Genomic DNA, 13,105 nt, shown 5'->3' with positions numbered 1-13,105 from the left:
CTGGCTGTCGTATTGTGCAGGTCTGCCCAAAGGTGCCCTGTGGATGACACGTGAACAAAAGTTACATTCATATAAAGTTTTTCTCATCAGAACTCATTGTGTGTATCCTTTAGGTCTGACAAACATGTTGAATACATTTTTTTTTGCCCGACAAAACATTGATGTTGTCATTGTCATCGTGCCATTGTGCCGGCACAGGTGAGGTCAGAAACAGAGGGCTCGGCGGGGACGGAGCGCCTGTCAAAGCAAGTGAACACGCCATCTGCGGTCATTTTGACTTGACCAGCAGACTTCACTTCAAGCCAACTGACTATAGAAACAGCTGATGTGTGACAAATTGTGACAATTTGATTTGCGATTTGGAGTTGCAAGTGACTAGAGATGCACTGATCCAGCTTTTTCAGTTTCGATACCAATCCTGATGCTGTGGCTTTGAGTATCAGCCGATACCCGATACTGATCCGATAGCATGGTTGACCTAAAAAGCTATATACCTTTACGTGTAGAACAGAAAAGACTAGAGGCATCAGGCATTGATGACTACACAGTTCTTTCCTAAGATAAAATGAAACAAGATGAAACAGATTAATGCAATGCTGAACTATTTATTTTTAACAAAAATAAACAATTATGCAACAGCAGTTGAAATAGTGTGAAATACCTCCACACAGCAGATTCTCTCCTTCACTCCATGACGTATGACGTAGCCTGCATCGCAAAAGATTTAAAGGGAAAGGGTCGCCTCAGGTATAGGTTGCATTTTCCGATACCCGATCCATCTATTTTGATGGTATTGGGGCCGATATTCAATCCAGATATCGAATCGGTGCATCCCTACAAGTGAAACCACCACCCGGCTTGAGTCGAGCTCAGACCGGCCGGTTCACATCGCTGCAACTTTTCTCTGCAATGTTCTAAGAAGGTTTTGCCTTGTCACGAATCTTTGGTCTGGACTGGGCTTTAGAGAACTACAGTGACCAACTCGAAAACATAAATGGCCCCATCTAGAGCCAGTGTTCAATTTGTCCGTTCTGGGCTACTTGAAGAAAAATCATGGCAGACTCCATGAGAGATGACCCGCTCTGCACATAGTCATTAACAGCTCATTCTAGTTATGAATATTATATACCTTATCTGTCAACAGATGCTCCGAAATCCTACACACTGGGCATTTAATCCTTTGCAGACATTCACTTTTTTGAAGTCGACTTCCCACACACATCAGCAGACACATGGTATCCACATTGGTGGTGCTCTGCCAGGCTTCTGCAGCAGCTCTCATTGCTTGTTTTAGGGCTTTTTGCCTTCAGTCTGATCGACAGCAAGTGAAGCACATGATATGTTGAATCGAGGTCAGGTGACCGCTGTGGACAATCACGATTCTTCTTCTTTGGCCCTTAAAGACTCCTTGTTTTCTTTGTCTTTATGTGGCTGTGGGTCAGGAGATAGAGTGGGTTGTCTACGTATGACGAGATCTGCAGTTCCATTCCTGGCTCTTCCAGTCTGCATGTTGAAGTTTGCTTGGGCAAGATACTGAACCCCAAATTGCTCCCAATGGCTTAAGCTAAGACATGGCAGCCAGTGTTTTGAGTGGCTGGGAGACAGATGCAAATTAAAATCCATTCACCATTAACGTGGAATTATTTTAAGAGCTTTTTTATTGTTAGAGTGTGATTAATCTAATCCGTTTACACTTGTGTGACTGTGATGGAAGAGTCATAAATACAGATGGCAGATGAGGAAATAGGAATAATATGAGGAAATCTTTTCTTAAGTCTGTTGTTGAGGTTTCTTTGAGGATGATTTCATGTCCTGCTGCTGGAGGAGTTTGAGTGTACTGGACAGTAAAAGAAGAAGTGAACCTCATTCTCAACTTCACCTAAATTACAAAACTAACAAATTCTGTCCTCTGGGGTGGCGTTAAACCTTTTAGTCTCTAAGACTAATGGTAATGTTCCTGAATGTAACTGCGCACCAAGGGATATTTGTCTTTTGTTTAGATTATACGTCACATAAAGAAATGCAGTTGGTTGTTTGGAGGAGCTGATTATTGTACGAGCACATGTACCTGATAAAATAGTGTGTGTGTGATTGTGTGTTAATGTTCTAAAGCATGAGCCCTGACATTCATCTACTTTCTCTGAAGTCAGTTTTTTTAAATGTCAGTAACACTTGAAAAGCTTTAGACCTGCTTAGCTTTAGTTTTCAGATGATAAGTATTCAATTTCTGTGGTTCAAAACACATCACGTTAGTCTGTTAGTGTTGCTGTATTGCACTGTGGCAGGAGCATGAATCATGGCACCTATCAAAGAGCTACTTTAGCAGATAACACTGTAAAGAAACCCAACATATTTTCTTGAAGAACTAGTGATTACTGACATATCTGTCCACAACTAAAGAAGCATTATAAGAGATAAAGCGCATCCCTGTGGATATTGAGTATTTGGTATGCACCCAGTGGAGCAGCACCTCCCATCATAACTTTTTGCTGTCCAAGGAAAAAAAATAACCAGAGGCTTGTTGCCAGATTATGTGGCTACGCAGCAACACATGCTAATGCAATGTCCCACAAATTAGATGATTACATGGGAAGGACACATTTCTGACAGGAAGTGTACATTTCATACTGTACAGCTTGTTATTCAGGCTAATGATTGTCTGCAAAAAAAATGCTGCAATTTATTGAGATCAAGATAAAAGATCAAGAACATCCAGAAACCTTATTATTTAGCATGCGTAAGGATTAACAGAAGTGATGCACTGATTGTTTTTTCCCAGAAAGCATCAAGATTACTGATAATCATGTGAACATAAAGTGCTCAGAACCACAAATGTATGGGGTCAGATCAGTCTCATAATGAATGAACTCACGCAGGGTTTTTCACAAATGCACATGCTCTGGTTCGCAGTTGTATTTCAGACTCACTAATGCACACGCTCTGGTTCAAAAATATAATGTTTATGCAAACTTGTAATATAAATTTGGAAATGCACACGCTCTGCTTCACAAATATTATTTTGAGGCACACAGATTCACAGATCATATGAATCGCTGAATGTGCATTTACAAACTGCTTCTCATTTGTGAACCTCTCTACATTTGTGAGAGAAATCTGTTTGGTGAATTTTGAGACTCCCCTGACGTCGCAGGTCAACAAACGTCACCATTGGCTGATAAATCTGTCAATCAGATTTATGATTCTGATTGACAGATTCATCAGTTAATCAGGCGTGTTCACTTTCAGCCAATCGTATGGCTCCTTACATTTTCTCCACATTTTTAAACCAATCGCAGGGGGGTCGGAACGGTGGGGTTTCGGAATGGAGGGTTGTCCCCAATATTGGGAATAGTGGGGGCTTTAGAAAAAATGGGAAACCCTGCCATTAAGAAGAATGGAGGTCAATTTTCGGAAAGGAGGGAAGGCTGTATTCCTAGTTTATGTTCATTCAAACATGTTACTTGGCTAAGCAGAACGCTTCAGCTCATTATAATTCAATAACATTGCATGATTTACAACGAGGGGATAATAAGATAAATGTGTTACTTACAGGTTGAGATTGAGCCATGTCTCTTCCACCGTTTCAGTCTAGCGCGTCTTGTTTGAACACTGCAAACAGTAGCTCAGTAGCGATTGGTTTAAAAGTGTGGAGAAAATGTAAGGAGCCATACGATTAGCTGAAAGCGAACACACCTGATTAACTGATGAATCTGTAAATCAGATTTGTGAAGCAGAGCGTGTGCATTGAAGCAGAGCATGTGCATTTGCAAAACAGATCATGTGCATTAGTGAGTCCGAAATACAGCTGCGAACCAGAGCTTGTGCATTCGTGAAAAACCCTGCGTGAGTTAATTCATTATGAGACTGATCTGACCCCATACAAATGACAGGGCACACAGAGCACACATTAAAGGTTATTCAAGCCACTGCAATTAGTCTTGTCAGTGTCAAGTGTCCTCAGCATCAAAGAACAGCACTGTAGAAATCTATGGTCATTCATCAGAGAGCTACTACCTGACATCCGCCTGGGACGCACGACAAGACAAGCACATGCACTTATATCGCGTATATGGATGTAATCTGTGCAGCATCAGAGCAAATATCAGCGTGAGCCACTGATGTGATGCAAAAGATCAGAGAGAGGCTTTAAAGGTTTGTTGTGGTGTTACATTTCTGAACCACAGAGAGAAACTTTATGTATATTTATAATGTATTCCTTGAAGTGTTGGGATGCCACAGTCCTGCAGAGACGCTGGTGGAATAAATGTTGTGTTGAGGTTTTGTTGGTGACAGTGGTGCAGAGACAACATGACATGTGGAGATTCACAGCACACACAAACCAACAGGATGACAGATATTTACAGAGCGGAGGAGCATAAAATGGAAAGCAGTCCTAACAGCTCATACATCACAGCGATGTACATTCCCCAGTGCAATGTGATTATAACAACAATGACTGTCTTGTTTGTATTTTCCCTGTGTGTGTGTATGATAAAAGCATGAGTCATCTGGAGTAAATATGAGTAAAAGCACGTTTTAGATTGCTGTCGTGCACATGTTGTGAAATCGGGCAATATTCCAAATGCCACATGGCTACAAATGAGTGTAAAAGAAAAACTATTACACATGATTTGATTTAATTTCACCTTGGTTCACTGCATTACTCCAGGTGCATTCACCAAAACAGAAAAAAGGTAAAACAGTTAAAATGTCACATAGGTCAGCAGGAGTCTGACACATAGGACTGGATGTTCAGTGTCCAGCTTAGTTTATATTTTGCTTATAAAATTTGCTTTGTTTCATTAGCAGAACATGCACAGCAACTGAGAGCTCCTCTCTGAAGCTGTTCTAGTTGTGTTACTGTATGTGTACACAATGTGAGTAAAAGAATCCTTTTGCCCTACTTGACTTCCCCCTGTGGTACTGTACATTTGTTGTGTTACCAGCCCTCCTGTCTGAGCCTCAGTGGGACCCTGTGACTCTGTGACAGCTGAGGGAGAGTAAATAGGAGCAGAAGGTGGACAGGAATTAAATGTAGGGCAAGGATGGTCAACAGAAAAAGGAGTGGGGCTACTGGAATTTAGCTTTGGCACCATGCCGACGTGGTTTAGGGTGCAGTAATTTATGTGACATCTGATCTTTTCCCTCTCTCAGTTGCGCCCTGGACGTCTACAGCAAATTTAAGACATTGGGCTGTTTAAACTGTTTCACTGGGAGCTTACAGGATTTTGTTCTTGTGTGCTGAAGACAATTCAGTGTTGTGGGCTTGCAGATTTTGTGTCCAGGAGCTATTGACAAGCAAGCAGCCTTAAAGACAAAATATTGTGCATACTGTATGAAGAATGTTAAGAATCGTCATTTTGGTATATACCGGCTACTTTCTTAGGTACACTTTGCTAGTACCAGGTTGGACCCTTTTGCCTTCAGAACTGCCTTAATTCTTGGTGTCATAGATTCAACATGGTGCTGGTAACATTCCTCAGAGATTTTGGTCCATATTGACATGATGACATCACACAGTTGCTGCAGATTTGTCGGCTGCACACCATGATGTGAACCTCCCGTTCCACCACATCCCAAAGGTGCTCTATTGGATTGAGATCTGGTGACTGTGGAGGCCATTGGAGTACAGTGAACTCATTGTCATGTTCAAGAAACCAGTTTGAGATGATCTGAGCTTTGTGACATGGTGCGTTATCCTGCTGGAAGTAGCCATCAGAAGATGGGTACACTGTGGTCATAAAGGGATGGACACGGTCAGCAACAATACTCAGGTAGGCTGTGGTGTTTAAACCATGCTCAGTTGGTACTAAGGGGCCCAAAGTGTGCCAAGAAAATCTCCCCCACACCATTACACCACCACCAGCAGCCTGAACCCTTGATACAAGGCAGGATGGATCCATGCTTTCATGTTGTTTACACCAAAGTCTGACCCTACCATCTGAATGTGGCAGCAGAAATCCAGACTCATCAGACCAGGTAACGTTTTTCCAATCTTCTATTGTCCAGTTTTGGTAAGTCTGTGTGAACTGTAGCCTCAGTTTCCTGTTGTTAGCTGACAGGAGTGGCACCTGGTGTGGTCTTCTGCTGCTGTAGCCCATCTGCTTCAAGGTTGAACGTGTTGTTGGTTCAGAGATGGTCTTCTGCAGACCTCATTCTGATGCTCTGTTTGAACTTCTGCAGGTCGTCTTGCCCATGTCTACGTGTCTAAATGAATTAAGTTGTTGCCACAAGATCAAAATAGTTTCATAGTTAATATTCTTTCAATCTATCTATTATTACTATTCAACTGATTGACTAATCCTTGCAGCGCCTGCTTTTTACATATTTATTGCTTGAAAGTGCTGTTGGAATATTAAGCTGTTTTTGTAAATGTTTAAGTATGAAGAGATGAAGAGAACTGACCTACAACCTTCCTCTCTCTTCAGACAGGACTGTTCAAGTTGTCTGATGAAGAGTATTTTATTCAGCCTCTGGAAAAATCCAGTGATGAGACCTCAGCACCTCAGGCCCATGCCATCTACAAACGTCACGTGTCCCCTCCCTCCTGGAGTCCAGTCGTACAGCCCATCTCAGGGAAACAAGCTCTCAATGGTACCTGTGGAAACAAAAGTATGTCACCAATTTCTCACCACACCCACACTGAACACACACACACACACACACTGAATGGTCATATTTTCATTTCTCTCTCATGAGTCCGTCTCCAGCTAATAATCTGCAATGGTCCTGGAGAGAGGGCAAGAAAATGTGATTTGAGTTTGTGAATATATTTGCACAAATTTTGCCACGTTAGTCAAAAAAGACAAAAAAACAACAACAATCCATCCGTCTGCTTATCCGGGGCTGGGTCACGTGGGCATCCCTCTCCCCAGCAACGCTTTCCAGCTCCTCCTGGGGGACCCCAAGGTGTTCCCAGGCCAGATAAGATATATAATCCCTCCAGCGTTTTTTGGGTCGGGGCCTTTTACCAGTGGGACATGCCCAGATCACCTCTAACAGAAGGTGCCCAGAAGGCATCCTGATCAGATGCCCAAACCACCTCAACTGACCCCTTTTGAAGCAGAGCTCCCTCCGGGTGTCTGAGCTCCTCACCCTACCTTTAAGACTGAGCTGAGATACTGGTATCTTTCAAAACTAGATGACGTCAGGCATCCATTGGTACCATGCAGGGGCGATTGCTCTGAGACAACAAGGGAGGCTGAACTTCCCCTAAAATTTCATAGAAGAAATGGTCAAATATTCACTGTTGAATTTACATTAAAATAAGAATTTACATTGCATTAAATGTGCGCTAGATGCGTTTCACATCATGACTATGATGTTCAAACGTCAGCTGTCTATCACCAGTTTTCAAACGCGACCTCCCTGTCATACATTCTCATGTCAGCACGGTGGACACGGAACCTCCAAGCATTCCTATGAGACAGCACTGAGCAGGTTTTTTTCATGCAGCAAAGCAAGACGGTCATTGGATAAATGCGACAAAATCGTCACTTCCAGGGAGGCTCAGCTTCCCTGGGACCTAATGGAGCGGTAGGTGGGAGGGGACACTTGGTGTATGCATGATGATTGGAGGAATTGTCTAAAAGGTGGAACCCCTTTGTGATTGACAGTGCTCCGTATTTCGAGCTCAGTCCCATGCGGATATTTGTGAGTGGAGTCTTCTGACAGAGTGCCATCTGGAATTCTTTATTTCCATAAGCCATATAGCTCATTTTCACCATTTTAGAGACAGTTCAGGTGTTTAAACCCATCTGAAAATCTTTGAGGTGTGTTTTGCTGTGGTTCTATGGCATGAGTGTGGTTGAAAAACGGCTTCAATTAAATGTTCCTTTAATTTTTCTACAGCAGTGCACTGTTGACAGTTACAATAAAATAAAATCACCCCAAACATTATTAATCAAAAAGAATAACCAACATTTACTAAGGAGCAGCAGCAAGTAAAGCTCCTGCAGGCAGTCAGAGGAGGACTATTGAGAAATGTCTTAAAGCTACAGGCATGTTTTAGTGTTTTATTTTTAGGCAGCGTTGCAGATTAATCCTGGTGACTGTATGAGGCTGAAATGACAAAGGATGTTGTCTCTGGGTGTGTCATACCTTCAAATACAGACCAAAATACCCCCCAAACAAACAAGTTCCATTGTGTTACTCAAAACAGGAAACATCAAGGTTATTCACATTTTTAAGTGTAATTGATTTGTATTAATCATTAGTTATATAAGCATTTGGTGAACACCCACTGTATCAACTGTACTGTATCAATGTACTAATGAGGAGATGGAGAATAACAAAGGCAGTGAGGCCATGATATTTGCAAGAAAAACAGGTAAAGTCATACCTGGTGTACTCTGCTGGCTCACACTGTGCCTCCGTAAGAAAGTTTTTAAATGTCTATTTCTGTCTCCCATCTCCAGATTCCCATCAAAGTTTTGTAGACACTGAGAGACAGCGGGAACGGTGGGAGCGCCGGCGGCAGAGAAGACGAAGAATTCGTCAGCGCTCAGTCAGCAAAGAGAAGTGGGTGGAAACACTGGTGGTGGCCGACCCGAAAATGGTGGAGCATCATGGGAGCAAAGCTGTGGAAAGCTACGCCCTGGCTGTCATGAACATTGTACGTAAATAACATTAGCAATGACGTTAATATTTCTGTGCATTGAATTATTGAATGTGTTGATTGCATCAATAGTTTCAGTCTGTTTGATCTGAAAGCTTTTATCATTATGTTGAATTTAAAGGAATAGTTTGCTTATTTACTTTCTTGCTGAGATTTAGATGAGGGGATCGATTACACTCTCATGTTTGTATTCTAAATATGAATGTTGAGCCAGCAGGCATTTAGCTCAGTTTAGCAGAAGGACTGAGAGCAGGAGGAAACAGCTAGTCTTTCTCTGTTTGCTCACAAACTCTGTTAATTTTTGGATTAAGATGTTATATCTCATATATTTAATCTGCACACAAACTGAAATGTAGAGACAAAATGTTGTGGTTTTGATGGAAGGTCACATGCTAGAACTATTCCTAGGCTCAGAGCAGTGATTTCTTATCATCACAGTGAGGCTGTACAGCAACCAGGGGAGATTAAACAAACAACATCTGGCCCTAAAGCGTGTTTCCCAAAGTGTCAAAGTATTCCCTTAAAGTTGCAGTCCTGTGCCATGCAGTGCAACGTGATACAACACATGCAAATAGGTGAAACACCATCAAATGAAGAAAGCTTCTTCATCAATTAAATAACAAATATGTTGCATTATAACAAATACTGCTAATAAATAAGACACCAGCAAACAAATTCACCAGTTTGAGATGCACCATAGGTTTTGGGTGCACACTCAACAAGATGCCAATAAAGATCTATACAGTCAGTACAGTTTCAAGGTGGTGGTGGTGGTGTATGTAAATGTCTCCCCTTCTGTTCCTGAGATGTGACGTTAGGTAATGGCCAGGAAAGTGTTTTATGCAGAATATTATGATGTTGCAGTGACGCTGACCTTTGACCTTTTGGATATCAGATGTCATCACTTCATTGTTTTATCATAATAGACATTTTTGTGACATTTTGTCATAGTAAGGGCATGAATTTTTTAATTAGGGCCAAAAACATGTTTTGTGAGGCCACAGTGACCTTTGACCTTTGATCACCAAATTCTAACAGGTTAATTCTGGAGTCCAGAGGGACATTTGTGCCAAATGTGAGGAAATTCTCCCAAGGCCTTCGTAAGATATCAGATTCACAATAACGGGTGGATGCAAGGTCACAGTGGCCTTGACCTTGTCCAAGTCCAAGTCCAAGTCCTAGTCCAAGTGAAAGTTTGTCCCAAATTTGAAGAAGCAAGGTGTTCTTGTGATATCGTGTTCACGAGAATGGGACGAAGAGACGGACTAATGGACAGACAGACAACCTGAAAATGCCATGGCTATCGCTGGTACAGAGGTATTTAGTTATGGCTAAAAACATGTTTTGTGAGGTCACAGTGATCTTCACTTTTCACCTCATACACCAAATTGTATCATTTTATTCTTAAGTTTCAGTAGATGTTTGTGTCAAACTTGAATAAATTCTTCTAAGGTGTTTTTGAGCTATCGTGTTCACAAAAATGAGACGGATGCAAGTTCACAGTGACCTTGACCTTTGATCACCAAAATCAAATTATTTTATCATTCAATCCAAGTGGAAGTTTGTGCCAAGGTGTTCTTGAGATATCGCGTTCACCTTTGACCCATCACCACCAATAGCTAATTAGTTCATCATTGAGTCTAAGTGGACATTTGTGCCAAATTTTAAGAAATTCCAGTGAAGCGTTCTTGAGAAATTTTGTTCACAAGAATTGGGCGCACATATGTACATACGTACAACCCTTAAACATAATGTCTCCAACTACAGCTAGTGCTGGTGCAGAGGCAAAAAAATCTATCTTTATTTTTTGAAAGCAGAGTTACAGGATGTTTGAGGATCATCACAGATGTTTGAATGACACTAGTGTTTGAGAACTGGTTCTGTTAAAGTTTTTCCATCCGTGTCAATAACACGATAGATGGATTAAACTCTTCTCATCTAGCTTTTCACAATCAATGTTATTACGGCCTCCTAGTTTGGGGTTAGGCAAACTGACTCCTTGTCTGTCATTGATTAGCACATAAGTGGGTTTTTCCAAAATAAAGTCATGTCTGGTCTCAGTGCAGCTACTGAATGTGCAGAGGGCAGGATATCAGGAAAGGGAATTCACCGACTGAAAAACCCCACGGATTAATGGACTTAACAGACAATAATACACGGAGGAAGAAGCCATTATACACCACATCCTCTTGTGTTTCTTTTTTTTAGACCTCTACACTCCAGCTTTGAACTTTAAAGACCCAAACGATTCAGTTTTGTGAAAACAATCTTGCACAGCATCAAGGGAAACGTCCTCTTACCTAAACAATAAGAAATGGCATCATCTTCCTCAGCCAGCAGCTGCTCCATTGTCTCATCACTGACGCCGTCTTGAAGTTGTCAGCTTCACAAGAGGTTCATATTTTTGTATTCTGCTGTACTGTGTGCACCCAGCGGTGTGATTTACACATGTAACTGCCTGGACTGTGAATCTCAGCTGAGAAAATGTGGGAGCCCTTTTACAAAAATAGCTCCCAACTTCCCTTCACATTTTGATCTTATGATTATTTACTGTATTTTCTTTAGCATATTTATTACAGCCATAAGTTGATATTTAAAGCCCTATATTAACCCATAAACAGGTCAGATATGGACATAAAGAAAGATACAGTAGAAATCCAAAAATATACCCTTCAAGACTGGGCATAGATGTGCAGCATGAGGCTTGAGAGGAAACATGCAAAATCAACAGCACATTGTTGCTTTAAATAGCTGCAGTTCTATTTTTATTCACAAGATAAACAATAGAGAAAGATGGATGGAGACAGACTGAAAACCTATTTAATTGTTACTGTTAAAAATATTGCAGAGTTGATTCAGCTGAGAGATGTGTGCCACAAATCTGTGTGAATGAACACTACTATGAGAAACAAGTTTTGATGAATTCAGTCCTTTATGTGTGTCGGAGCTGTTCAGATTGAAGTGCCTCAGTTACACAACTCGCATAAAAGGTTTTAGTGTGTAGAAAAATCAAAGGCCCAGTGTTATGAGCATTGCCTCTACAACTCTGTGTAGTGACTGATCAGCAGACTCAAGTGCTTATTAGTAATTGCAGTCATTTTTATTGCAGAATAAGTTGCTCTCTGTTACTCCTTTGAGTCAATCTGTTGCAGTTTCTCAACTGTGAAAATGAGTTCATCAAACTATATAACCTCTTGTCTTCACTCATAGTTTTATATCATTGTGTCAGCTTCAGCCGAACAGCGAAATACTTTTTCTTTTATTATGCCTCTGCACCAGCGATAGCCGCAGCATTTTCATGTTGCCCGTCTGTCCCATTATCGTGAATCAGATATCACAAAAATACCTCAATGGAATTTCTTCAAATTTGGCACTAACTTTTACTTAGGACTTAACATTGAACAGATTAGTTTTCTGTGGTCAAAGGTGAATGTTACTGTGACCTTGCATCCCTCTCATTTTCGTGAACGTGATATCTCATGAACAGCTTGAGGGATTTTCTTTAAATTTGGCACAAACATCCACTTGGGCTCAACAATAAGTGTTTAGATTTTGGTGCTCAAAGGTCAAGGTCACTGTGACCTTGTGTCTGTCTGTTGTTGTGAATGCGATATTTTAAGATGGCCTTTAGGAAATTCCCTCACATTTGGCACAAATGTCCCTTTGGACTCCAGAATGAACTTATTAGAATTTGGTGATCAAAGGCCAATGTCATCAGTCGGTGTTAGCTTTCTGCTGCAAAAAAGGATGCTTTAGCTGTTATAGTTTTTTTATTATGCCTTCACTCCAGTGATAGCCGTGGCAGAAGGCATTATGTATTCGGGTTGTCCATCCATCCGTCCGTCTGTCCCATTCTTGTCAACACAATATCAAGAACACCTTGAGGGAATTTTTTATTTTTTATTTTGTTGAACCATCACTTGGACTGAAGAATGAACTAATTAGTTTTTGGTGGTCAAAGGTCAAGGTCACTGTGACCTTGTCTGTCTCACTCTTGTGAACACGATATCACAAGAACACCTTGGGGGAATTTCTTCAAATTTGGCATAAACATTTACATGTAAACGATGAACTGATGAAGTTTTTGGTGGTCAAAGGTCAGTGTAACCTTGCATCTGTCTCATTCTAACGGACATGATATCTCAAGAAAACCTTAAGGGAATTTCTTTAAATTTGACACAGATGTTTTTTGTTGGACTGAAGAATAAACAGATTAAAATTTTGTAGTTAAAGGTCAAAGGTCAAGGTCATTGTGACCTCACAAAATATGTTTTTGGCCATAACTCAAGAATCCATGCACTAGTTATGACAAAATGTCACGCAAATGTCTAACAAGATAAAATGATGAAGTGATGACATTATGTATCCAAAAGGTCAAAGTTTAGTTTCACTGTGACGTCATAATGCTCTGCAAAAAACACTTTTCTGGCCATTGAGTCATATCTCAGGGACAGAAGGGGAACAGAACGGGAGGCATCTGGCCAGTTA

The 13,105-nt window shown here is 41.0% G+C and overlaps 1 protein-coding gene across 1 annotated transcript in view; it reads left to right on the top strand.

Annotated features, from left to right (window-relative positions):
• adamts7 (a disintegrin-like and metallopeptidase (reprolysin type) with thrombospondin type 1 motif, 7) overlaps positions 1–13,105 on the top strand; it is a 104,582-nt gene that overhangs the window by 13,322 nt on the left and 78,155 nt on the right. Inside the window, exons 3-4 of the mRNA XM_033630868.2 lie at positions 6,429–6,612; positions 8,418–8,614. Of these exons, the coding sequence (XP_033486759.2) occupies positions 6,429–6,612; positions 8,418–8,614 (381 nt within the window). The remainder of the gene's footprint in view (positions 1–6,428; positions 6,613–8,417; positions 8,615–13,105) is intronic.

This window comes from Epinephelus lanceolatus, chromosome 2 (assembly GCF_041903045.1).
Source record: "Epinephelus lanceolatus isolate andai-2023 chromosome 2, ASM4190304v1, whole genome shotgun sequence".
Lineage (NCBI taxonomy): Eukaryota > Metazoa > Chordata > Actinopteri > Perciformes > Serranidae > Epinephelus > Epinephelus lanceolatus.
This window is presented reverse-complemented; position numbering and strand designations above follow the sequence as displayed.